The 25,708-nt window shown below is 40.7% G+C and overlaps 1 protein-coding gene across 2 annotated transcripts in view; it reads right to left on the bottom strand.

The window, feature by feature from the left end:
* LOC144685874 (protein FAM13B-like) overlaps positions 1-25,708 on the bottom strand; it is a 176,334-nt gene that overhangs the window by 135,395 nt on the left and 15,231 nt on the right. For both annotated transcript variants that reach the window (XM_078550870.1, XM_078550871.1), the window contains exons 3-5: positions 22,839-23,033; positions 4,590-4,764; positions 2,153-2,291 (exon numbers count right to left, since the gene is read on the bottom strand). In XM_078550870.1, coding sequence (XP_078406996.1) covers positions 2,153-2,291; positions 4,590-4,764; positions 22,839-22,998 — 474 coding nt within the window. In that variant the 5' untranslated portion in view covers positions 22,999-23,033. The remainder of the gene's footprint in view (positions 1-2,152; positions 2,292-4,589; positions 4,765-22,838; positions 23,034-25,708) is intronic.

Below are 25,708 nucleotides of genomic sequence, written 5' to 3'. Positions count from 1 at the left end.
GGAAATGCAAAACAAAATAAAGATTACAATTCTAAAAGGAGGTGCAGGAGCAGAGGGACCTGGGGGCATATACACATAAATCGCTGACCTTAACAGGGCAGGTTGAGAAAGTAGTTAAAATGGCATATGGGATCCTTTACAAACAAAGGCACAGAGTACAAAAGCAAGGAAATTATGGTGAACCTTTATAACACACTGGTTTGGCCTCAACAGGAGTATTGTATCTAATTTTGGGCACAACACTTTAGAAATGATGTGAGAATGTTTCCAGGGATGAGAGACTTCAGTTATGTGGAAAAAATGGTAAAGCTGTAGCTATTCTCCTTACAGAAGAGAAATTGGAGAAGAGATTTGATAGATATGTTCAAAATCATGAGGAGTCTGGACGGAGTAGATAAGGAGGAAACTGTTCACATTAGCAGATGGGTTGAGAACCAGAGGACACTGATTTCAGGTGTTTGGTAAAAGAACCAGAGGTGATATGAGGGAAAATCTTTTTATGTAGCAAGTAATAAGGATCTGGAATGTACAGCCTGAAAGAATGTGGTGGTGGAAGATGCAATTGTGGCTTTCAAAAGAGAATTGGATAATTAGCCAAAGGAAAAAAAATGTGCACAGCTAAGAGAAAAAACTAGTTGAGTGGGGCTAACAGAGCTGTTCATGTGCAAAAACATGTGCCAGAATTATAAAACAAAAAGGTATTAGAATGGCAAATAATTTTGTCAATATGTCATCCACTGGATGTAAATTTATGGAAAGATATAATAAAGCTTCTGGACAAAGATAAAAATAAAAACAAAAGATAGCCAAAATAAGTTTTGAAGGAGAGGTCTAACAAATCTTAAATTAGCTTTTTTTTTGAGGGTGTGATAAAGGAGCTTGATAAAACTGTGCCAGTGAGTGTAATATACTTGTACTCCAATAAGGTCTTTATATAGTTTCTGTAGAAAGGCTGGTTCCAATACAAGAATTGTCATCGATTTGGAGAAATGCTACCAGTGAGTTCCGACAGGGGTCTGGTCTGGACTGGAACCTATTGCTTAATATCTTCAAAAAACATCTGAAGCTTGGGATCACAGGTTCAGTGAAAAATATGATATAAAACTAATGAAGACAGTGTACTGTAAAGTTAACAGGATAACCTAAAGGAGCATTTGAATATGCTTGGAAAATGGGCATACAGGTGGCAGATAAAATTCGATGCTAAGAAATGCAAAGTCCTTGCCATCAGAACAGGAAAAACCTGGAAAGGCCATTACTTAAATGGAAGGAGGAGATCTGAGAGTCCTAACTGACAATAAATTGAAGCTGTCACAACAATGCTCAGTGACAATAAGTAAAGCAAGTCAAACAGATGTTGGGATCAACTAAATAATCAACGCTAAGCTGCAATAATGGAGCGATAACCCTACCACTTTATAAATTATTGATCGAACTACACTTTGAATATTGTATACAGCTGTGATTGCTGCCATACAGAAAGTGTATTGAATCTTTTGAAATAATACAGAATGATTGAGGGGATGAAGGGATTGGATTTACAGGAAGCAATTATGTAAATTAGCCACATTCTCATTGGAAGAGAGAAGGCCAAGAAGAGATCTGATTGTGGTTTATAGGATTCCAAAGGGACTAGATGATGACAAGCTATTTAACCTTACCTAGAACAGAGGACACATTCTGGGGCTTGGAGGGGCAAGGGGGTGTGCAAGGTGGGTCAGATCCACAGAACAAGCTTCCTAAGGATTGTGTGGAAGAAAGTGTGGTTTTATTAAAATGCAAATTACATGGATTGCTTTCAGAAAATAAATATTATAGTGCATGGATAATATGAGAAGTGACATATGGAATGTAGCATGCTTGGGAGGAACAGGTGATTTTGAACCTATTGTTCTAAAGCTTTCCACCATGAATAGGTTTTCCCTCACATCATGTCTGGGACTTTATTTAATAAAAGATCAGGATTGGTCAACAATGCCATTATTGTTTAATCATGTAACTGCCAGGAGGAGAAGGCAAACTAATTGACCTTTTTGCCTAGCAATTCCTATGTTCCTATACCCAAATTTAGCTGAAAACTAAATTTCATGTTTCCTAGGGACAGAAAAGTTAAGTTTCATTTCAAGTAAACAAATTTAACAAATCTAGTTACCTCAACACAAAATGAATTTGAAATATCTGTGGGCAGAAACTCTTCAGTAGCAAAGAAATCACTGTAATTCTCCAGAAGTTCAGACATTATATTGCTAGCTGTTTCTTCTTCTTTCATATCTCCCACATCTGTGCAAATACTGTAAAATAAATAGTTAACAAAGTTCACTAGATCTTAAACCTGCTTTAACATTTTGGGCATCTAGAGCACCAAAAGTCCCACTCATATATTCAGCTAATGCAATGCTGACTATTGAGACATTTTCTTTTCCAGTAAATACTTTGATGAATTTTCTACTTAGAAATGAAATTATTAATATGTGTTATATATTATACTATTAGGTGTTACAGAGTTTTAAGAGATCCATAATGACTTTGGAAATGCTGTATTTGAAAAATTGGAGCATTCAAAAAACTAAACTGCAAAATCATATGCTATAACAGCAGCACAGTAGCAGGTACTGTATTCCCAAATACTATTTCTTTATAGCAAGCAACAGGAAACTGGCAACTGGTCTTTTCATCATTCTTGGGAGCATTTTCTTCATTTATGTAAATAAAGTCATTAAAAAAATACTATTAATGGCAAACATTCCTAGACTAACTCAAGTTTCCAAGCCTTTATGCACTTGAATTATGCTGGGTCCTGTGCCCTGGCTAATTGAATAAATAGCGCTGAACGAAGGATTTTAAACTAAATTGGTGAGGGTGGAAAGAGTGGGGAGATGGGGATAGCAAGGGGGCGGGGGGTGGGGGTTCAGGCAAGTGGAAATTTAGAAAGTTGAAGAGAAAGGCAAAGCAATAGTTCAGGGTAGAATAAAGAGTAATGATAACCAGAGTATGGCAGGGAGGAACAGAGCGCACAAACATAGGAGTGCACCATCAAATAGGTTCAGAGAAGGGAATATTAGCAAAAAGGCAGGATTGAAGGCCTTTATCTGAATGCACGCAGCATTTGAAACAAGATAGATGAATTGATGGCACAAGGAAATAAATGCATATTACATGATAGCCATTACAGAGATATGGTTGAAAGGTGGCCAAGGCTGGGAGCTGAATATTCAGGGTAGCTTTTTCATTTCTTCCTAACCTTTCAAAATGTTAAGAGGTTGGGTAACTCTGTTAATAAAGGGTGAGATCAAGTATAGTAGTGAGAAATGAGCTTGACTCAGGAGATCAAAACGTATAATCAATTTGTTTGGAAATAAGAAATAGCAAGGGAAGAGTCACTACTGAGTGTAGTTTATAGGTTCCTTAACTGTAGCCACATTGTAGGACAGAGTATAATTCAAGAAATAATGGAGGTTTGTAAGAAAGGTACTGCAATAATTGTGGGTGATTTTAATCTTCATATAGATTGAGTGAATTGAACTGGCAAAGGTAGCCTTGAGGAGGAGTTTAGTGTATTCAGGACATTTTCTTAGCACAATATGTTCTGGAACCAACAGGGAGCAAGCTATTTTAGATCTGTTAATGTGTGATGAGACAGGAATAATGATCTCATAGTAAAGGATTCTTCAGGAAAGAGCGATCATAACATCGGGTTGAAAGTGAGAAACCTGGGTGTGAAACTAGTGTTTTAAAACTTAAATAAAAGGCAATTACAAAGGAACAAAGACAAAGTTTGCTGAAGTGGATTTGGAAAATAGATAAGACATCAGATAAGCAATAGCAGAGATTAAGGGAGATATTTCATGACAAATATTTTCATTATATTGTTGCAAGCTGGATATCACCTCCAAATAGCACTTACATATATGTCTTTAATATAGAAATAACCCAAATCACATATGTCAAACAACTGCCTTCTAATCCAATTAAATTTTCAAAGGATGCAGCATTTAACCCAGCATCGAGTTACTAGTAAAAGTTATCAATTGAAAAGTGCTAATTTAGGCAACTGGTTTTCAGAAATAACAAATTGGTCAGGATTCTGGATTTATCATAAATCAAGTTCCATTGTAAAATACTGTTCAAATATGGATTTCATGCAGACATCCAATATATTTAAGATTGCCTTTCCAATCAGCAACAATGTCAAAATTTCCGATACTTGGTTTATTAAAATCTATTTGGTCTACATCTAAAAGGACAAAATGTATTTAAATCAAGCAGAAAGTTCAAGGCTGTTAATGTTTGCTTAGTAAATGCAGTTAAAAAATCTAAATGAGATGGGACCAATGTATAAATGTCTAAATATATTAGCACTGTTCTGTTCATCTAATATCAACAGAAACCAAGTCAGATGTGAAAGCCCTCCCGTTTTATTCTAACAGATATATTCTGATATGAAAATTGAGATTCTGATGCAACAAACACAAACAAACAAGCTTGCAAAAATATTCAGGTGTGAAGATATAAATATAACTGTACACAGGATACATTTTATAAAATCGAGTTTTTAAAAATAAGTAAAGTAAAAGAAGTCTTATACTTACTGGAAAACATCCAGGCCAAATACAGCAGCAAGATTCCTTGAAGCCCACTTTTCTTCCTTTTGTATTGCTGCCTTAACCAGGAATCTACAGAGGAACTTCAGGAGATTGTAGTTAACAGCTGGAAGCTCATCTAAGAAGCATTTCAACTTCCTTCCAAGTTCATCCTCAATATTGTCTGGAAAATAAATATAACATTTTAATAAATGTAATCCAGATGTAAAACAATCTTGGGTTTGTATTAAAAAACTATGTTCTCTGAAAAGTAAGAGCAGAATAGTTTAATTTGTATGAAGTTGATTTTGGGTGATTTCAAAGCAAATTCCAATTCTTTGTGTACACACAAAACAACCTCTTACATTCGACTCCTCAGTTTCGAAAAATATTCTCAATTAAGTGAATTTCTTGCTGGACCACACCAATTTTAAAAACTAATTATGGGTAAGCAGACTTGAATTTAAAATATAACAGCAGATTTAGAACAAAGCCAAAGTCTTTTTCACAATATCTCTAATATTCCCACCGAGGGATTGAGCAAGTGTTCGCCTTATTCAATTAAAAATAATTAAAGAGTAAAACTAGTTTAACTGGAGTCATTGTAATTTTAAATTACAGTCTATAGGAACCTTGTCATCCATTGGGAATGGATAGGGGGAATAAATGCTTGCTTCATTCACTCATTTTGGTGCTTAGAGATCTACATGCTCAAAAATTCAGAGCAAAGTATTCATCCTCAGCTGTCATTAACATTTTAGAGTTACTTTAGAAAAAGGTCTTATACTATAGTTGTGGTCTAATGAAACCCTTCACACACAGCTCCAAGAAGTGGTTGCAGAACGAGTAGGATAAGCCCAGACTTTGCCTTGTAAGCCTTAACCTAAGCAGATGCTCACATCCACCAATTTTCCATTCTTTAGCATAAAGTATTACACCAAATAAAGTAGATTTTGAGACAGAATATCCATCAGTCTATCCATGAAAATGTATTTCCTTTTAATTTAAAGTAGATGAAGCAGTAGCACAGACAAATCAAACTCATACAATTATTGACAAAACAGGACAGATTAAACAAGGTCCAAGAGCTGGTTCAACAAGACATTCATCCACTTTGTTCAATTTGTTAACCATTTGCACTGAAAGAGTCAGTAAATTGTCTTCAATAAAAAAAACTCAAGTTCACACAAACTCAGATTAAAAAGCATTCTAACAGTTTGCTCAGAATGGAATTCAAATCCTAAATAGGAACTACCAGGGTAAAGACAGACATTAAGGGTACCCTCCATCATGTTGTGTGACACTACCACTGTGCTAAGTGGGATAGATTTCGAGCAGATCTAGCAACTCAAGGCTGGGCAACCATGAGGCGCTGTAGGCCACCATCAGTAACAGAGTTGTACTCAACAATCTGTAACCTCATGACCCGGCATATTCCCCACTCTACCATTACGATCAAGCCCGAGGATCAACCCTGGTTCAAGAGTGCAGGAGGGCATGCCAGGAGCAGCATCAGGCAAAACTAAAAATTAGGTGTCAACCTGGTGAATCAGGGGGAAAACTCTGCTTGTTGGGAGTCATACCCAGCATAAAAGGAAGCTGGTTGTGGTTGTTGGAGGTCAATCATCTCAGTTCCAGGACATCACTGGAGGAGCTCTTCGGAGTAGTGCCCTCCGCCCAACCATCTTCAGCTGCTTCAATGACCGACCTTCCATCATGTCAGAAGTGGGGATGTTCGTTGATAATTGCGCAATGTTCAGCACCATTTGCAATTCCTCAGATACTTGTGTCCATGTCCAAATGCAGCAAGACCTCTCCACTTGCCTGGACAAGTGCAGCTCCAAATACATTCAAGAAGTTTGACCCCATCCAAGATAAAGCAGCCCACTTGATTGGCACTCCATCCACAAACATTCACTCCCTCTACCACCAACGTACAGTGGCAGCAACATGCATCATCTACAAGATGCACAGCAGGAACTCACCAAGGTTCCTTAGACAACACCTTCCAAACCTACAACCATTACCATCTAGAAGCTCAAGGGCAGCAGACACATGTGAACATCACCACCTGGAAGTTGCCCTCCAAGCCACACACCATCCTTCGAAATGTATCACTGTTCCTTCACTGTTGCTGGGTAAAGATCCTGTAACATTCTCCCTAACAGCACTGTGGTATACCTGCACCACATGTACAGCAGCAATTCAATAAGGCAGTTCACCATCCCTTTCTCAAGCGCAAATTAGGGATGGGCAACCAATGCTGGCCTAGCCAGCAAAGCCTACATCCCTTGAATGAATAAAAAAAAGTTCACGCCATCTGGCTATCCATTTCAAAGATTGGAGACTGTATGTAATCTTGCTGGACTGGACGAAGTCAGTTTTAAAATTCTCACTCTCATTTTCAAATCCCTCTGGTATCACTCCTTCCAATTTCTAATCTCCTCCAATCATCAAAGATATCTGTGCTGTAAAGTGCCTAGTCGGAAGAGGAGGTGCTGTTCCTCCAGTTTGCGTTGGGCTTCACTGGAACAATGCAGCAAGCCAAGGACAGACATGTGGGCAAGAGAGCAGGGTGGAGTGTTAAAATGGCAAGCGACAGGGAGGTTTGGGTCTTTCTTGCGGACAGACCGCAGGTGTTCTGCAAAGCGGTCGCCCAGTTTACGTTTGGTCTCTCCAATGCAGAGGAGACCGCTTTGGGGGCAACGAATGCAGTAGACTAAGTTTGGGGAAATGCAAGTGAAATGCTGCTTCACTTGAAAGGAGTGTTTGGGCCCTTGGACGGTGAGGAGAGAGGAAGTGAAGGGGCAGGTGTTGCATCTTCTGTGTGGGCATGGGGAGGTGCCATAGGTGGGGGTTGAGGAGTAGGGGGTGATGGAGGAGTAGACCAGGGTGTCCCGGAGGGAACAATCCCTACGGAATGCCGCCGGGGGGGTGAAGGGAAGATGTGTTTGGTGGTGGCATCATGCTGGAGTTGGCGGAAATGGCGGAGGATGATGGGGTGTTAAGTGAGGACAAGGGAGACCCTATCATGTTTCTGGGAGGGAGGAGAAGGCGTGAGGGCGAATGCGCGGGAGATGGGCCGGACACGGTTGAGGGCCCTGTCAACGATCGTGGTTGGAAAACCTCGGTTAAGGAAGAAGGAGGACATGTCAGAGGAACTGTTTTTGAAGGTAGCATCATCAGAACAGATGCGACAGAGGCGAAGGAACTGAGAGAATGGGATGGAGTCCTTACAGGAAGCGGGGCGTGAGGAGCTGTAGTCGAGGTAGCTGTGGGAGTCGGTAGGCTTGTAATGGATATTGGTGGACAGTCTATCATCAGAAATTGAGACAGAGAGATCAAGAAAGGGAACGGAAGTGTCTGAGATGGACATTGTGAAAATGATGGAGGGGTGGAGATTGGAAGCAAAATTAATAAATTTTTCCAGGTCCCGACGAGAGCATGAAGCAGCACCGAAGTAATCATCGATGTACCGGAGAAAGAGTTGTGGGAGGGGGCCAGAGTAGGACTGGAACAAGGAATGTTCCACATACCCCATAAAGAGACAGGCATAGCTGGGGCCCATGCGGGTACCCATCGCACACACCTTTTATTTGGAGGAAGTGAGAGGAGTTAAAGGAGAAATTGTTCAGTGTGAGAACAAGTTCAGCCAGACGGAGGAGAGTAGTGGTGGATGGGGATTGTTCGGGCCTCTGTTCAAGGAAGAAGCTAAGGGCCCTCAGACCATCCTGGTGGGGGATGGAGGTGTAGAGGGATTGGACGTCCATGGTGAAGAGGAAGCGGTTGGGGCCAGGGAACTGGAAATTGTTGATGTGACGTAAGGTGTTAGAGGAATCACGGATGTAGGTAGGAAGGGACTGGACAAGGGGAGAGAGAAGGGAGTCAAGATAATGAGAAATGAGTTCCGTGGGGCAGGAACAGGCTGACACGATCGGTCTGCCGAGACAGTTCTGTTTGTGGATTTTGGGTAGGAGGTAACATCTCCCTGACTCGACTTCCTTTGAAACACTCCTGAAAACCTACATCTTTGACCAAGCTTTTGACCTTCTGCTCTAAATATCATCTCATGTGTCTGTGTCAATTTATGTTTTTTAAAACACTCCTGTCAAGCATCTTAGGATGTTTTATGTTAAAGACACTAAATAAAGTTGTTGTTTCACTGAAGGTTAGAGATTTTCAGAACCACACATTACTTTTGGTCCTCTCTCTGCATTTTGCAAATTATCATTGCTGCAAAAGGAAAGGCTTAAAGAAACCTTTTTGCTGCACAAGAACTACTGTTTGGTTATCTCAGAACTTGCATTAAAATTTTACAAGCACCTTATTCTGTAAAGTAGCCAAGAGTTTTATCAGCAATTAAGTGCACATATCAAAATCTGCCACTTCCATCTTCCACCAAAGATGTTGGATTGACCAACCTAGAGAATTTACCCAACGCTAAAGCTTCTTTTCCAATGTACACAAAGCTCAGGTGTGCATCCTGTCCTGCTTGATATACTGAACTTGATTGACTTTATTGGCTGTACATGTGTGCAAATTTAGATTTTAAATATTTCATCTGAAGATGGCACCTCCAACAATGCAGAGCTACCTCAATATTGCACTATGTCAGCCTAAAGCACACACTTAATCTGTGTTGGGAATTGACAAACAACCTAACTAAGCGCAGATAACCATCACTTTCCACATGTGACAGTATTGGTCACCAATGTTTGTGACTGGCGACAGCAGCTTCATTCAAAACTCCACCAAAATGCTGGGGCTTGTAACCACTAAATGTGATCACATGACTTGACTAATGAAGAATGTCTTAGAAACTAATGTGCATAAAGTTCATGAGCATTTTTACTCACAACAGCTGCCAGGACTATAATACTAAGGAAATACTGCACCCACATCATAAACCTCTTTGTATATTGTTTGAAGTATCACACAAATTCTTAAAGTCCCATGCCTTTGAAGCAATCAGCTCACAAGCTTTGTGCAGTAAAAAGTTAAGGAACTGAAACGATGGCCCTGTTTTAATGCAAAGGTGGGTTCTGAGTCTTGGCAAGGGAGTGGAAGGAAGGGAGGCAGGAGAGGATTAAGTGTACAAAACCAAGAACATTTACTGGCTTGGAATGGACAATTTCAATCTGATTGCCTAATTAAAACTCCAGTTTTGCACCTGCAAGCTGCAAGTGAGCACGATACACACATGCATGATGCAATCTCAACTCAACGATTTAAAGAGCCTATGCAAAAATAGGTTTGGGAACAGCTACATGGTTTCCAAAAAAGACAGAGCTAGTGAAAATAGGTTCAGGAAGAGCAAGTGGGTGGGCTTTCACCAGCCTCCGCATTCAAAGGATCATCCTCCGCCATTTCCGCCAACTCCAGCATGATGCCACCACCAAACACATCTTCCCTTCACCCCCCCCGGCGGCATTCCATAGGGATTGTTCCATCCGGGACACCCTGGTCCACTCCTCCATCACCCCCTACTCCTCAACCCCCACCTTTGGCACCTCCCCATGCCCACACAGAAGATGCAACACCTGCCCCTTCACTTCCTCTCTCCTCACCGTCCAAGGGCCCAAACACTCCTTTCAAGTGAAGCAGCATTTCACTTGCATTTCCCCTAAATTAGCCTACTGCATTCGTTGCTCCCAATGCAGTCTCCTCTACATTGGAGAGACCAAACGTAAACTGGGCGACCGCTTTGCAGAACACCTGCGGTCTGTCCGCAAGAAAGACCCAAACCTCCCTGTCGCTTGCCATTTTAACACTTCACCCTGCTCTCTTGCCCACATGCCTGTCCTTGGCTTGCTGCATTGTTCCAGTGAAGCCCAACGCAAACTGGAGGAACAGCGCCTCATCTTCCGACTAGGCACTTTACAGCCTTCCGGGCTGAATACTGAATTCAACAACTTTAGATCTTGAACTCCCTCCTCCATCCCCACCCCCTTTCCATTTCTTCCCCCTCCCTTTTGTTTTTTTCCAATAATTTACATAGATTTTTCTTTTCCCACCTATTTCCATTATTTTTAATTCAATACCTCTAATGCCCTGTCGGTCTTTCCACCCCACCCCCACTAGAGCTGTACCTGGAGTGTCCAGCTATCCATTCTTAATTAGCACATTCTCTTAGATATCACCACCTTTAACACCTCTTTGTTCCTTTGTCTGTGACATCTTTTGATTATCTGCTCCTATCACTGCTTGCTTGTCCCTACAACCACCCTCCCCCCACCCCAACTTCTCTCCCCCCCACAGCCCCCCCACCTTAAACCAGCTTATATTTCACCCCTCTCCTAACTTTACTCAGTTCTGTTGAAGGGTCCTGAGGACTCGAAACGTCAACTCTTTTCTTCTCCGCCGATGCTGCCAGGCCTGCTGAGTTTTTCCAGGTAATTCTGTTTTTGTTTTGGATTTCCAGCGTCCGCAGTATTTTTTTGTTTTTAAGGACAATGGGAAGCTAGGTAAAGGAGGGGTAGCGCTGTTAATAAAAGAAGGCATTGGTGCAATAGTTAGAGATCTTGGTTCAGGAATCAGGATGTAGAATCAGTTTGGGTGGAGATGAGGAATAGTAGGGGAAAAAGTCATTAGTGGGAGTGGTCTACAGGCACCATAACAGTAGCTACAGTGTAGGACAAAGTATTCAAGAGAAAATATTGTGTGCTTGTGATAAAGGGACAGCAATAATCAAGGGTGATTTTAATCTACACAAACTGGAAAAAAGACTGGCAGTAGTAGCCTGGATGTGGAGTTCTTAGACTGCTTTCGAGATAGTTTCTTAGAGCAGCATGTTCTGGAACCAGAACATATCAGGCTTGGCATTGGGTAACATGACCTGAAGGGGGTGGGGGGGGGAGGGGGGGTTTAAGGGTGAAGGTGAGGTGATGGCATAGTGGTATTGTCGCTGGACGAGTAATCCAGAGACCCAGGTTAATGCTTTGGGGACCCGGGTTCAAATTCCACCACGACAGATGGTGGAATTTGAATTCAATGAACATCTGGAATGAAACCATTCTCGATTGTTGTAGAAACCCATCTGGTTCACTAATGTTCTTTAGGGAAGGAAATCTGCCATCCTTACCTAGTCTGGCTCATGTGGCTCCACACTCATAAATGAACTAAGAGCTAACTAGGGATGGGTAATAAATGCTGGCCTGGCCAGCGATACTCACATCCCATGAACAAATAAAAAAAACTGATGGAGCTGTGGGCTGGCAAGTGTCTGGGTCCCAATGGATTACGTCCGAGGGTCTTAAAAGATGTGGCTAATGAGGTAGTCGATGCACTGGTGTTAATTTTCCAAAATTTGCTAGATTCTGGAAAGGTTCCATCACACTGGGAGGGAGGCAGTAAACAGGGAACTATAGGTTAGTTAGCTTGATCTCTGTCATGAGGAAGTTGTTAGAATCGATCGCTAAGGAGGTTATAGCCGGACACTTAAAAGAGCTCAAGGCAATCGGAAAGAATCAGCATGATTTTGTGAAATGAAAATCATGTTTAACCAATTATCCTTTTTTGAAGGAGTAACATGCGCAGTGGATAAGGGGAGCCTGTGGATGTACTGTACTTGGATTTCCAGAAGACATTTGATAAGGTGCCACATCAATGGTTATTATGGAAAATACAAGCATATGGTGTAAGGGGTAACATATTAGCACGGATAGAAGATTGGCTGGCTGGCAGAAAGCAGAGAGTATGCATAAATGGGTCTTTTTCTGATTGGCAGTGAAGTGGACCCCGAGTGGAGTCCCACAGGGGTCTGTGCTGGGACCTCGACTTTTTACGATTTACATCAATGACTTAGATGAGGAGAGTGAAGACAAGGTAGCTAAATTTGCAGATGACACAAAGATAGTGGGAAACTATGTTGTGAAGAGGACATGAGGTTGCAGATGGATATAGATAGGTTGAGTGAGTGGGCAAAGGTCTGGCAAATGGAGTTTAATGTGGGAAAATGTGAGGTTGTTCACTTTGGCAGGAAGTACAAAAAAAGCAAAGTATTATTTAAACGGAGAACGGCTGCATAATTGTGAGGTGCAGATGGATTTAGGTGTTCTACTGCGAGTCACAAAACATTAGTACGCAGGTATAGCAAGTAATTAAGAAGGCTAATGGAATGCCATCCTTTATTACGAGGGGGTTTGAACATAAAAGAAAGAATGTTATGCTTCAGTTATACAAGACATTGGTGAGACCACACCTCAAATACTGTGTGCAGTTTTGGTCTTGTTTAAGGAAGGATGTAAATGCATTAGAGGCGGTTCAAAGGAGGTTTACTAGTTTGATACCTGGAATGAGTGGGTTGTCTTATGAGGAACGGTTGGACAGACTGGGCTTGTTTCCACTGTAGTTTAGAAGAGTGAGGGGTGATTTGACCAAAGCATACAAGATCCTGAACAGCCTTGACAAGGTGGACTTCAAAAGGATGTTTCCTCATGTGGGTGAGTCCCAGACTAGGGAGGCACTGTTTTAAATTAGGGGTCGCCCTTTTAGGACGGAGATGAGGAGAATTTTTTTCTCCCAGAGGGTTGTGCGACTTTGGAACATTCTGCCTCAGGTGGAGGAGGAAGCGGGGTCATTGAATATTTTTAAGGCACAGGTCTATAGATTCTTGATAGGCAAGGGAATCAAAGGTTATCAGGGTTAGATGGCAATGTGGAAATCGAAACACAAGCTCAGCCATGATCTTATTGAATGGCGGAGCAGACTCAAGGGGCCAAATAGTCTATTCCAATTTATGTTCTTATGTTTTCCCTGCATTGTGAAAGGAGCTTTAATAACCTGGCCAAATCAGGAAAAGAGAGAACAGTCGCTGATTCACCTACACCTGGTTGTGCACAACACATCATCCAACCCCACCATCTTGCCAAGTGTGCTTCATTACATCACTCCTTACACTCACTTAAGGTTCAACAGCACACAACCTTCACTTTCATTTTTCATTTTGCACTTCCCCACCTCTGCATTTATCCATTCACTGTTGCCAATCCTTATACAACATGATGCATCTGTCTGCCACTCAACATCATCAAATGCACTGCATCCATCGGGTAAACAGGATTTTCATTCAGTCACAGATGTGTTCTTTCACCCCTTGTAAGAGAAAAGCATACAAACTATAAGGGAGAGGGAGAGAACTGGAGGTGGCCTGCCACAAACAGCACAGCTGCAAAGGAGGCAGCCACAGCAATAAATGGCACATCTGTATCCCTGGCAATTGAAGGTGGAGGGGCTGTGAATTTGTAAATGCCTGGTGACAGATTAAAAATATTTGATGCCCATGCTGACTTAATTTCAAATGACTGAACTCTGAGAAGTCTAACCAGTGATTGACAAATTATAACTTTGCCAGTTCCAGTTCGTTTCCATTTCTTTTGTCTTAGAGCAATTGTCTGCGGACATGCCCAACAACAATTCTGAAGTGGAGCACCTTCCTTCCAAGGGTGCACGCCACGTGACATACAGCCATTCTCTTGCGCAAATACCCATACTTCAGAGTTCAGTTAGACCATTGGGTTTTCTCCCTGTGATTCACAGTTCACAGGTGAGCATAAGCAGATATTGGTGGCAAGGACAGCTATGGATAGATAGCAGGGGGGGGGGTAGGAAGCTATCTTCACCAAGCTCTGCTTGACACAGATCCCGAGCAACAGGACACATCATTACAGAGGTGTCGCATCAACTTCATGGAGGTACTGGCAGACTTATCTCACACACCCTTTGTAGCAGAAGATGGAAGGGCCTATTTCGACTTCTGTAACATCACACAACTTCAACCATCTTAGCTCATCTGCTGCTGAAACCCTCACCCATGCCTTTGTTACCTCTAGACTCAACCATTCCAACACACTCCTGACTTGCATCCACATTCTACCCTACATAAATTTGAGGTCATTCAAAGCTCTACTGCCTGTGTCTTAACTCACTGCAAGTCCCATTGCCCTATCATTCCTGTGCTTGCTGATCTATACTGGATTATAGTAAAATAACATCTTGATTTTAAAATTCTCATCCTTGTTTTCAAATCCCTCCATGATGTCACTCCTCCCAATTGTCGCCTCCAACACCACAACCCTCCAAAATACCTGAATTCTAATTCTGGCCTCTTATGTATTCACAGTTATAATCGCTCCACCATTGGAGGCCATGCCTTTAGTTGCCTAGGCCCTATGCTCTGGGATTCTCTCCCTATACCTCTTCACCTCGCTTTCTTCCTTTAAGACACTTCTTCAAACCTACCTCTTTAACAAAGTCTTTAGTCATCTGACCTAATATCACCTTAAGTGGCTCACTGTCATACTTCATTTTATAATGCTCCTGTGAAGTCCCTCAAGACATTTCATGATTTTAAAGGCATTATATAAATACACATACAAGTTCCAGCTGCTGAGTTTAGCTCTAACAGTATTGGATTTATGTTGAGGGCAATTGTGAGAATGTCTGCCATGGAGACAGAGTAGCCGCTTACATGGAACTTCAAGCACAGTTCTCAAATGAGGCTATGTAGGCGATGACCACAGCTGTGTACCTTAAACAAGGCGAGATATCTTACCATGACATTCCAACACATCACTGATCAACACAAGGCTGCTTTGGCGCAGACTGGTCGGAGTGATGTGGCATTGGCCCAGGACAGGGATGATGGCAAAGGAGCATGGAAGTAGCAACTCAACTGAAAACCCTCATACATCTCACTCATTGCACCCCTCCCCAAAAACCCCGAGCCAGTAACAAAAATGCTGCCTTATCTCCCAATGGTCGAATCTACCCCTGTGCACGTGCCGGTGGAGCACTAATCGTCAGGGCCCTCAAGTGCTACAAAACTCAATTGACCATGGACAAGAAGCAACTCAACAGTCAGAGCTGGGATCTAAGAAGTCTGCCTCTACCTCTGCCAAAGCCACACTGCCACATTAGAACAGTAGGAAGCTTAAAAGAAAGTTATTGTACTTCACCAAGAGCATGCATGTGAGTATTCGTTAACTTTCTTTTCAAAATAAAGGGGCATTAATTTTAATAGTTTTTACCACTTCACTGATTTGTCCATTGTTGCATCCCGGGTACCAACTTGCCCTCTCAGTTGCTTCCTGAATGTTAACACATGACAGGTTCGATTGGGGGATGTGCAATAGGTGCATGCTTGTTTGAAGGGCTAGTTTGTGCAGTTGGAATTGTAGGGGTGAGCAGTTGGTAGTGATAGTGTGCCGGGGCTTTTATTTTCAATTTTTTCCAACAGAAGTTACTAGCTGAACCTTCAAGCTATCAGGGAATCAATGTGGCTAATCTGGCGATAGGTGCCCCGTTGACATATTGCTAGTCATCCTCATCCTCCGCCTCATCAGTGTTCTGATCAGATGATTGATGAGCACCTTGGTCATCCTCCGCCTCAATCTACTCAGCTGTTCTCCAGGTCTATGTTATGCACTTTTCTCACGTGCTTGCAGATTGGCATGGTGACCATCAACCTCATCCAATGTCTTATCAAAAAGATCAGTGGCATAGTGGTTTGTTTGAAATCCTCCAGCTTTCTGAAACACATCTATAATTCGAGGGAACTGAGAAAACAGCTGTAAACCACGTGTCCGTATTTATAAACTGCACAATCGGAACTTTAAACACCATGACACAATGCTCAATTTCACTAGCAAGTTTCCCAAGGTCAGGAAATATGCTGGAGCTGTTAATTTCAAATCCACGTTGAAATCTCTTCTAAAGGAGGTGCGGGAGCAGAGGGACCTAGATGTATGACATGCATAAACCATTGAAGGTGGCAGAACTAACAGTGTTTATTAAATCATGTGGCACCCTGAACTTTATCAATAGAGGCAGAATATACAAGAGCAAGGAAGTTATGTTGAATCCATATACAATACTGATTCAGCCTCAACTAGAGTATTGCGTCCAGTTCTGAGCACCAGAAAGGGTGTGAAGGCATTAGAGACAGTGCAGAAAAGATTCACAGGAATGGCTTCAGGGATGAGGAACTTCAGTTATCAGTGGATAAGAGAAGGTGGAGGGGAGATTTGATTGAGGTATTCTGTCAGGAAGCTATTAATATATATAATATTTTGGAAAACATTTTTCTTTTAAAACAGAGGTTTGGTCTGTGGGCATGTCTTAATTGGATTAAAGCCAGCTAGTCTGGGTGCTTTGATATACTATTTTGAGATGTAAACAGAGAGATGGCGTGCATTTGCATTTTTTGAATAGACCATCCAAGAAGTGGGGTGAAAACTTGACACCTTTCTAACAGCTACCAAGCAATATGTTTATATTACTAATAAAACTGGTACAATAAATGGGGTTTCATTGTTAAAAGGTAAAGTTCAAAGAGATTGTTGATACAATGAGAATTTGAATTCAGTGGTGGCAGGTATAGCTTCAATAGTTTTTGGGTGTGCAGGCACAGGCAATGTAAGATCAAAGGGCAGCTGCAAGCCTCCAACTGACTCCACAGTAAAAAGGATCTCATTTGAATTCGTACGGTGAAAATGCATTGCCTGGTGTTTGGTTAAGTCTATGGGTTGCTGTGCCTTTGTGGAGATTAGTTTGGGAATTTGTTAAAAGTTATGATAGTAATAATTTGTAGCCATGTGTATATATTTTAACCTATGTAAATTAATAAAATGTTTCACTTAGTTTAATGTAAAACCTCGAGAACTGGTAGTCTGATTCCTGAGTCGCATCTCAAACATAACACTTAAAATTATTGGTTATGGCAGTTGTTAAAAGATTCCCTCTGGGATTTTTTTTAAAAATAACTCCAGTTTACCAACGGTATCGGTCATAACATATTCAAAAATCATGAGGGGTCTGGACAGAGTAGATGGAGAGATGCGCTTCCCATTGGTGGAAGAATAAAGAACCAGAGGGCACAGGTTTAACGTGATTGGCAGAAGAACTGTAAGGCACCATAAGGAAAAACTTTTTTTTAATAAATGCGGCGAGTGGGATATGGAATGCACTGCCTCAGAGTGAGGTGGAGGCAGATTCAATCAAGGAACTCAAAAGGGATTTGGACCATTATCTGAGAAAGGAAAAACACGCAGGGCCTTGGGGAAAAGGCAGGGGACTAGCACTAAGTGTGCTGCTGCTGCAGAGGGCCAGCATGAACACAACAGGCCGAATGGCCTCTTCGGTGCTACAACCATTCTATGTTTCTAAATTGTGATAATTGGAATCGCATTTTTACGAAGTATTGTTCTGTCCACCACCTGTGCAGGTTAAATCTTTTCCATTGAGTGGTACAAGCAGGGTTTCACAGTTGATAGGTGCATTTCAAACATGAAGCCTTCTTTGATCAGACTATTCTTCTCAAAGAGGAGCTATTGTGTATTTACCATATAGTGTTGATTTTTTTTTATTCATTCACGGGATGTGGGCTTCACTGGCTGGGCCAGCATTTATTGCCCATCCCTAATTGCTCGAGAAGGTAGTGGTGTGCTGCCTTCTTGAACTGCTGCAGTCCATGTGATGTGGGTATACCCACAGTGCTGTTAGGAAGGGAGTTCCAGGGTTTTGACCCAGTGACAGTGAAGGAGCGGCGATATATTTCCAAGTCAGGATGGTAAGTCACTTGGAGGGTACCTCCAGGTGGTGGTGTTCCCATCTATCTGCTGCCCTTGTTCTTCTAGGCGGTAGTGACCATGGGTTTGGAAGGTGCTGTCTAAGGAGCCTTGGTGAATTCCTCCAATGCATCTTGTAGATGGTACACACTGCTGCTACTGTGCATCTGTGGTGGAGGGAGTGAACGTTTGTGGATGTGGTGCCAATCAAGCAGGCTGCTTTGTCCTGAACAACGTCCTGCTTCTTGAGTGTTGTGGGAGCTGCCCTCATTCAGGCAAATGGGGAGTTTTCCATCACACTCTTGATTTGTGCCTTGTAGATGGTGGACAGGCTTTAGGGAGTCAGGAGGTGAGTTACTCATTGCACAATTCCTAGCCTCTGACCTGCTGTTGTAGCCACAGTATTTATATGGCTAGTCCAGTTCAGTTTCTGGTCAATGGTAACCCCCAGGATGTTGATAGTGGGTATTGGATGGTTGGGCCAAGGACACTACCTGAGTAACTCCTGCAGTGATGTCCTGGAACCCGTGCTGAATGAGTTTAAAAATCTTCAGCCAAGAAATCGCCAAAATGACTATAATTTCTTCTGTTTGAATAATGTATTTAAATAATGTGATTGATACTACGCTAGTTATGGGAGTAAACAGAAGGGAAAAAAAAGTTATACTGATCGAAAAATAAGGCTAAAATGTTACCTATTTGAACGTAGGACTGCGCTCTCTCCAAAAACTCGTGGTTTTGAAAATCAATATCAATTCAAAAATAAAAATCAAGTTACAACTTATATAAGAGACAGCCGCACCTACCATCATCACTTCACACCAACGCGATCAAGAGGAGAAGAGCAACTAGAGAAAATCAAGCAAGAAACTGCTGCAGCAAAATCCAGGTCAGGAGAAATGTGTTCCTTCAAAGTGAGCCAAATGTGTCTACCAAAGAATTTTAGCTCTTAAAACCATAACCTAAAATACTCATGCATTCATTTAAAACTAAACTCCCACAAAATATGGAATGTGTCTCAATTTACAATAAAATCTAGATTCCCAGAAAACGTTAGGAAGGATGCTAGTTTGGAATCTTGGGAAATAAGTCCTAATTTGTCAAGGTACAAGCATGCTTGTATGTACTATTGTCTCAAAAATGGCACTCTTGAAAGGTATTTACTGAACACTGAAGGGAAAGTGCAGACACAATGGGCCCTGCTCAAGTATTTCCTGTAGGAATCTTAAATTATTTGTGGAAGTGTGTATGCTTGAGGTCCACTTGGACTCCAACTGCAGCTACTTTACCATCTCAATCCAAGGAGGATCAGAAGTGTTTACTCTTGCACAAATTGCAATCCTCCAGAAAACTTCAAGTTTTATCAATTGAATGATTCTTCAGAAAGTAGCAAAATGCTCTTCTCATCTGTATTGTATCTTAAAACTAAAATTGTTCTTCTGCCACGCTATCCAGCATTTTGAATACATAGAATGCACTTCCCACTGCACTGAAGATTTACACAATTTATTTTATACATATAAAGGCAGTTGAGTTTACATTGTAAGCTTAATATAGTCTGTATAGAAGTGATGAGGCTAGAATTTGCCTTCAAACGAACAGTGACACTAATGGTGCCCACATTATTTTTTATGTACAGATGGTGCAACTTCAGGTACGGGACAAACGTTGGACAGCAATTTTTGAATTGAGTTTGAGTTCGGTTGCTCCACCACTGACTTTGCAAAATTGACATCATGCTGCCTGCCTCTCCAATGAAGTGTATTAAATGGCATGAAGTTGCTGTACTTGCACAGTGATACGAACTAAACCCACCCAGAAAGTAAAGTCATCATTTCAATTCTAAGTATCCTATTAACAGCATGACATAGAAACAGGAGAAGGCTATTCAGCCCTTCGATCCTGTTTTGGCATTCAATGAGATCACAATTGATTCATATCTTAACTCCATTCAACCTCTTTGGCTCCATCTCCCTTAGTACCTTAACTAGCAAAATCCTATTAATCTCAGATTTTAAATTAATTGAGCTAGTATCTACTGCTTTTTTTTTGTGGGACAGTGCACCACACTTCTACCACTCAGTGATGAAAAGGATTCCCAACCTCACCCATGAATATCTTGATTCTAAGGATACAACCTCTTGTCCTAGACTCCACTAGTGGGAAAAGTCTCCATCAACACTATCTATTCCTTTGAAAATCCCAAAGCCTCCATCCAATCATCCTTTAATCATTTATATTCGAAGGAACATAAACTGAGTTTATGTAATCTGTCCTCATAATTTAATGCCCCAAAAGCCTGGCAGCATTGCTGATAAATCTGCATTGCACTCCTTCCAAGGCCAATATTTTCTAAGGTGCACAGAAATCCAGTTGTGGTCTAACGGTGGCTTTGGAAACCTGGAACTAAACTTCATCTTTAGCCATGCGGATATAAAGGTTACCAATTCATCGGATTCCATTTTAATTATTTTGTGTGATCTGTATACATAGACCCCTAGGTTTCTTCAGATCTCCACTGTTCCTAGCTTGCCACCATTTTAAAAATATTCAGATCTATCATTTTTTGGTCCAAGCATTGATCACTGCCAATCATCCTTTCTGGCACTGGGAATTAACTATTACAAGTGTGGGTCTCATTAATACTTCAAATTAATAATTTGAAGGTAGAAATTTTATAAATGTAAAACGTATATTTTTATTTTCATCTGTCTTTTTTCTTCATCCAATCTTTCTTTCCCTTCATTTTTCTTTCTGTGCCTGATTTGACATGGAATTCTCCCCCTCTAATTTATGCTTCCTAATCAGTCATTGCACTAATTATTTCACAATCTTTCAAAGTAATTGGTTAAGGAAACAAAGTTTCCTGTTCACTCAGTTTCTAGGTGCCATTTCCCCTCACAGCACCGCTAACAGTTCACACTTTCAGCAACTTGCCACACAAAAATAAAAACCTAAATGTGAAAGGGAAAGTCTACTTAATGGCATGCACTATTAGAGCTACATCAAATTATGGCCCATGATCACACTGTCCTAGAATTTCCAATATAATTCTGTCACTCAACCACATTAGAGGGAAGCAGGAATGTTAATCAGTGAATAATTTCGGCAGTTCAAAATTTCAATGATATCAAGCTTCTCTGGGATTTGAAATCCCACTTCTTTGTAGGGCTGGGGAGGAAATAGCAGTTGTGCAGAAATTTGAATATTGCTGAGAGAGCCCTGTTGCTGAAGCTTTTTGTCTTGCACTAATCAGAACAAATGCAAGAATGCTAAATTTCAAATGTACTCAACTAGCCACGCTTGCAAACAAAACATCTACTGTTGAATGTGATTTGCGATTGGGCAGCACTTGATTGGGCGCCAATAGCTACACTAACAACCAATTTAAGATAATTAGTCAAGCTTGTAATGTGGTTCATTCAGCTGTGGCTCAGTTCATAGCACCCTCGCCTTTGAATCAGAAGGTTGTGGGTTCATGTCCCACTCCCGGAAACCAAGAACTGTGAATGTACTCGAAAGAGTTACAATCTGTGACTGTTGATAACTCGAAGGAGTTACTCTTGCTAGAAGTGACAAATTCATATACAAAAACCCATTTTCTGCAACCAAAAGCAATGTGTACAAGTCTTGCACCCTTTCTCGAATTACCCAAGAGCATGGGGAGCCCATAATTCCCCATTGCTTTCTCCAGAGCAACACCTCAGAGCAGACTTGCCTACCAATCAACACCCTTTTCTCTTGTAGTACAAGTTGTGGTGATTGTTTGAAATTTGGCATTCTTGCATTTGTCCTGATGAGTGCAAGACAAAAATCTCCAGCTACATGTCTCTCTTTACAGCAATATTCAAGTTCTGTACTATCAAGTGACTTACTCCTATGTTTGCTCCTAAACCAAAAAGTTAACACAGTACTTCCCTTGGTCAATTATCAGTTCAATACTAAAAATTGTATTATTAGAAGTATTTAGCAACCTGATTGCCCATGAAGAAAATGGTAGTTGTCTATTTTTATATAATATATAACTTATTCTGTTAGTAATAACATGAAAAGTTCTGGTCCTTTTCCTAAATAACTTACCTAAATTCACTAGTTTGTTCATAAATCTTAATAATAAGCCAAATGCATTTGTTTAACATATATTTCATTCATCAAATGCCAGTTACACCAATCTATAATTCTAAACAGAATTGCAAATTTAAATAGTGCAAGGCCATATATGTCACTGATGCATGTAAAATATAAAAAAAAATCAACGATCACAATTTCTATGGCAATTTTTAAAAGCTTTTCATTTCGGTTCTACTGCTTTAATCAAATTAGACTGGCTTGAATTTGCCCCAAGTGGACTCCTTGATTTTAAACATACAAATTCAAATTTTTGAAAAAGGACAAGATTTAACTTTAAATTGCGGCTAAATTCACTATGCTATATGTAATGAACAATACATGAAACAAATGAAAATAGATATATCAAATTTCACAATATGCTGCAAATTTAAATTTACCTTCTCAGTTAATGTTACAAAAGACTAGTTAAAAATTAAGCACTGAAAGGTCAAATTGAGAATATTTTCAAAACTTATTTCTGCCCATTTTACAGCACTGTAATCAAAGTTACTATGCCTAAAAAATGGGAAAATGTTTCTCTGCACAGTTTTTAATATATTTATATTGATAAAACTTCACCTACCATGTGCCTCCAGATACTCCACAATCTGCTTTACTATAAATCGAACTCCATTCCCTGGATGACGTCCTTGTTGCCGTAGCTCATTAAGAGGAACTCCAAAAATTTTGTTAGTAGTGAAAGAGTTGCTGTTACACAGTGAAGGAGAGAAGCTCTTCCTCATATCTTCCCTCAGCCAAAAAGCAAAGCCGTTTTTGTCTAGACAAAAAAATAATAAGTATATCAGCACACACATTTTCCTTTATTCTATTTTCAGCTTAGAACAGTTTAAGTATCCATGATAAGTGAACTTTGCTTTCACTATCTTCCAAAATGGATGGTTCACATTTGTTATAACAGAAACAACCACAACTAAGCAGAACCGCAAATGTGAAAAAGTGCATAAAAACTCAATTTTTTTTTAAAATCAAGTATACCACACAAGCCTACCAACTATATTAAAAATCATTAGGTCTGAATTATTTGCATAAATTATATTCCTATTTTATATCCAGTGTTTAAACAGGTCACATTCTTTCTAAAATCACAGCGAGTAACAGCAACTCATTGACTTGGAAACAAAATTATCCCACAAATATCTTAAAAGTATGGGGCTTCTTTATTAGTTTAGCTGTTTAGTGCCTCACTTACTGACAAGGTCCCAGGTTGTCTGTGTCAAGTTTGCTGTCATCAGCCAGAACAGTACAATTGGTTTCAGTCCCACGGGTTAGGGAAAGGAAAAACAATTTTAAGTCTATTAAGGTTTCATCTACTGACTGCTATACACCAATTAGGTGGATATGTCTATGTCAAATGAAACTTGATCAGACTATATTGAGATGCTAATGAATTGATAGCTTGGTTCAGACAAGAAAAATGGTCATGTGCAATTATACTGCAAGCAGATTAAATCCTCAAGTGCATGAGTCCCCAACTTCAGAAAAGGAAGGAAAAGCACTTAAAATATAGGTGTTGTACCAGATGGTAGCTGTTTCAAACATGGAAAATTCCCACAAAACAAGTTCTCCATCTGTTGAGGAAAACATGAAGCTCATTACTTGCCCTTGGGAGATTTTGAGGGTCAATATGTGCAATAGAAGAGGCAAGTTGGCATCCAATACACCAACATTGAGACGTCCAAGAAAAAGTGACAGCCCAATCTCTTAACTCGAGACAGTTTTGCACAAAATGCAAGAGTGGTTAATAAAAGTTACACAGGCCAGATCTTCAGTTGAGTTATTCACAGGTAGTCTGGAGTTTGAAACATTGTTGGGAGTTGTACTGTTAACTTGGCCAATCCCAATAGAGTTGTATTGTTACAGCCCCTGGATTAAGTAAATATTTGAGATGTCAGGTACTACGTATCCTCCCCAGTACACAATATGCTGCCACTACTTAAAAGGAATAACCAGAACCCCTACACCCAAGAGAATGCCTGAAGAGAACAAAAATGTGTCATCAATGCCACTCCCTCTTCATTAAACAATTGTTTTGAACAACATGAGTCTCCAATGCTACTACTCCGAGAAAGCCTAATAAAATGCTTTTTCAGGACTGGAATACTGTGTCATATAACACACGATGTATTATTTGAGCTGAGTTGAAATTAGATTTGTTTAAGATCACCAAATGGATTGTGTCCAACAAATACCAAGTTGAGTTCATTGACTTTACTTGCTCTTTAAGTCAGAATCACAAGTTATTTAATCTTTCTTGGTATGGCTGATGAAATTATTTAAGAGGCTATGGGTAATCTGTTGCTGCAGTTCCTCCTGTAGTTTCTTTCACATTTCTAAGTATGGCACCATCTTAAGTACAACACCTAGAAATGTGACTGACAGGAAATACACAGTGGACATACCTCTCAAATCTGCAGTGATGCTATTCTGGACAAGTCAAAGAATGCACTGCTCAACAAGGTCATGAATGTTATGCATTTAACAGTTAATGTTATACCTCCAAGATAACACATTTCAACGACTGTTGAACAATGGCATTATGGGTAGGTCAATCAAAAGTCTTAACTAAACACAAGACAAATTCAAGTAGATGTCAGTTAAGAGACTACAGGCTATCTTTAAACTTTTTCAGGATGTAGAAAACACCCACATTTATTGTTCATCCTTAGGTGCCCTAGGGAGGCTGTGCTGGGCTTTCAACTTGAACCATTGTAGTTTATGTCCTGATGGTGCTAGATAATGAATCCAGGATATGGCTCCTGCGCACTGGTCAGGATAGTGTATGACTTGGAAGGCAACTTTTATGGGATGGCATCTGATGAAAAGGTCATCAACTTGAAAAGTTAACTCCATTTCTCTCTCCACAGATGCTACACTTGCTGAACATTTCCAGTATTTTCTGCTTTGATTTTGGACGCAATTTATTGCAGCATATATTGTCCATCCACTATTTGCCCTTGAGAAGGTGGTGGTGAGCTGCCTTCTTGAACTCCTGCAGTCCATGTGGTGCAGGTACACCCACAGTGCTGTTAGGGAGGGAGTTCCAGGATTTTGACCCAGTGACAGAGAAGAGACAGCGATATACTTCTAAGTCAAGATGGTGAGTGGCTTGGAGGGGGAACTTACAGGTGGTGGTGTTCCCATGTATCTACTGCCCTTGTCCGGAGGGAGTGAATGTTTATGGATGGGGTGCCAATCAAGCAGCCTACTTTGTCCTGGATGGTGTCAAGCTTCCTGAGTGCTGTTGGAGCTGCACTCGTCCAGGCAAGTGGAGAGTATTCCATCACACTCCTGACTTGTGCCTGGTGGACAGGCTTTGGAGAGTCAAGAGGCAAGTTACTCGCCACAGGATTCCTAGCCTCTAACCTGCTTTTGTAGCCACAGTATTTGTATGGCTCATCCAGTTCAGTTTCTGGTCAATGGTGACCCACAGGA

This window comes from Cetorhinus maximus, chromosome 10, assembly GCF_964194155.1.
Source record: "Cetorhinus maximus chromosome 10, sCetMax3.hap1.1, whole genome shotgun sequence".
Lineage (NCBI taxonomy): Eukaryota > Metazoa > Chordata > Chondrichthyes > Lamniformes > Cetorhinidae > Cetorhinus > Cetorhinus maximus.
Note: the sequence above shows the minus strand (reverse complement) of the source record. Positions and strands in the feature narration are given on the sequence as shown.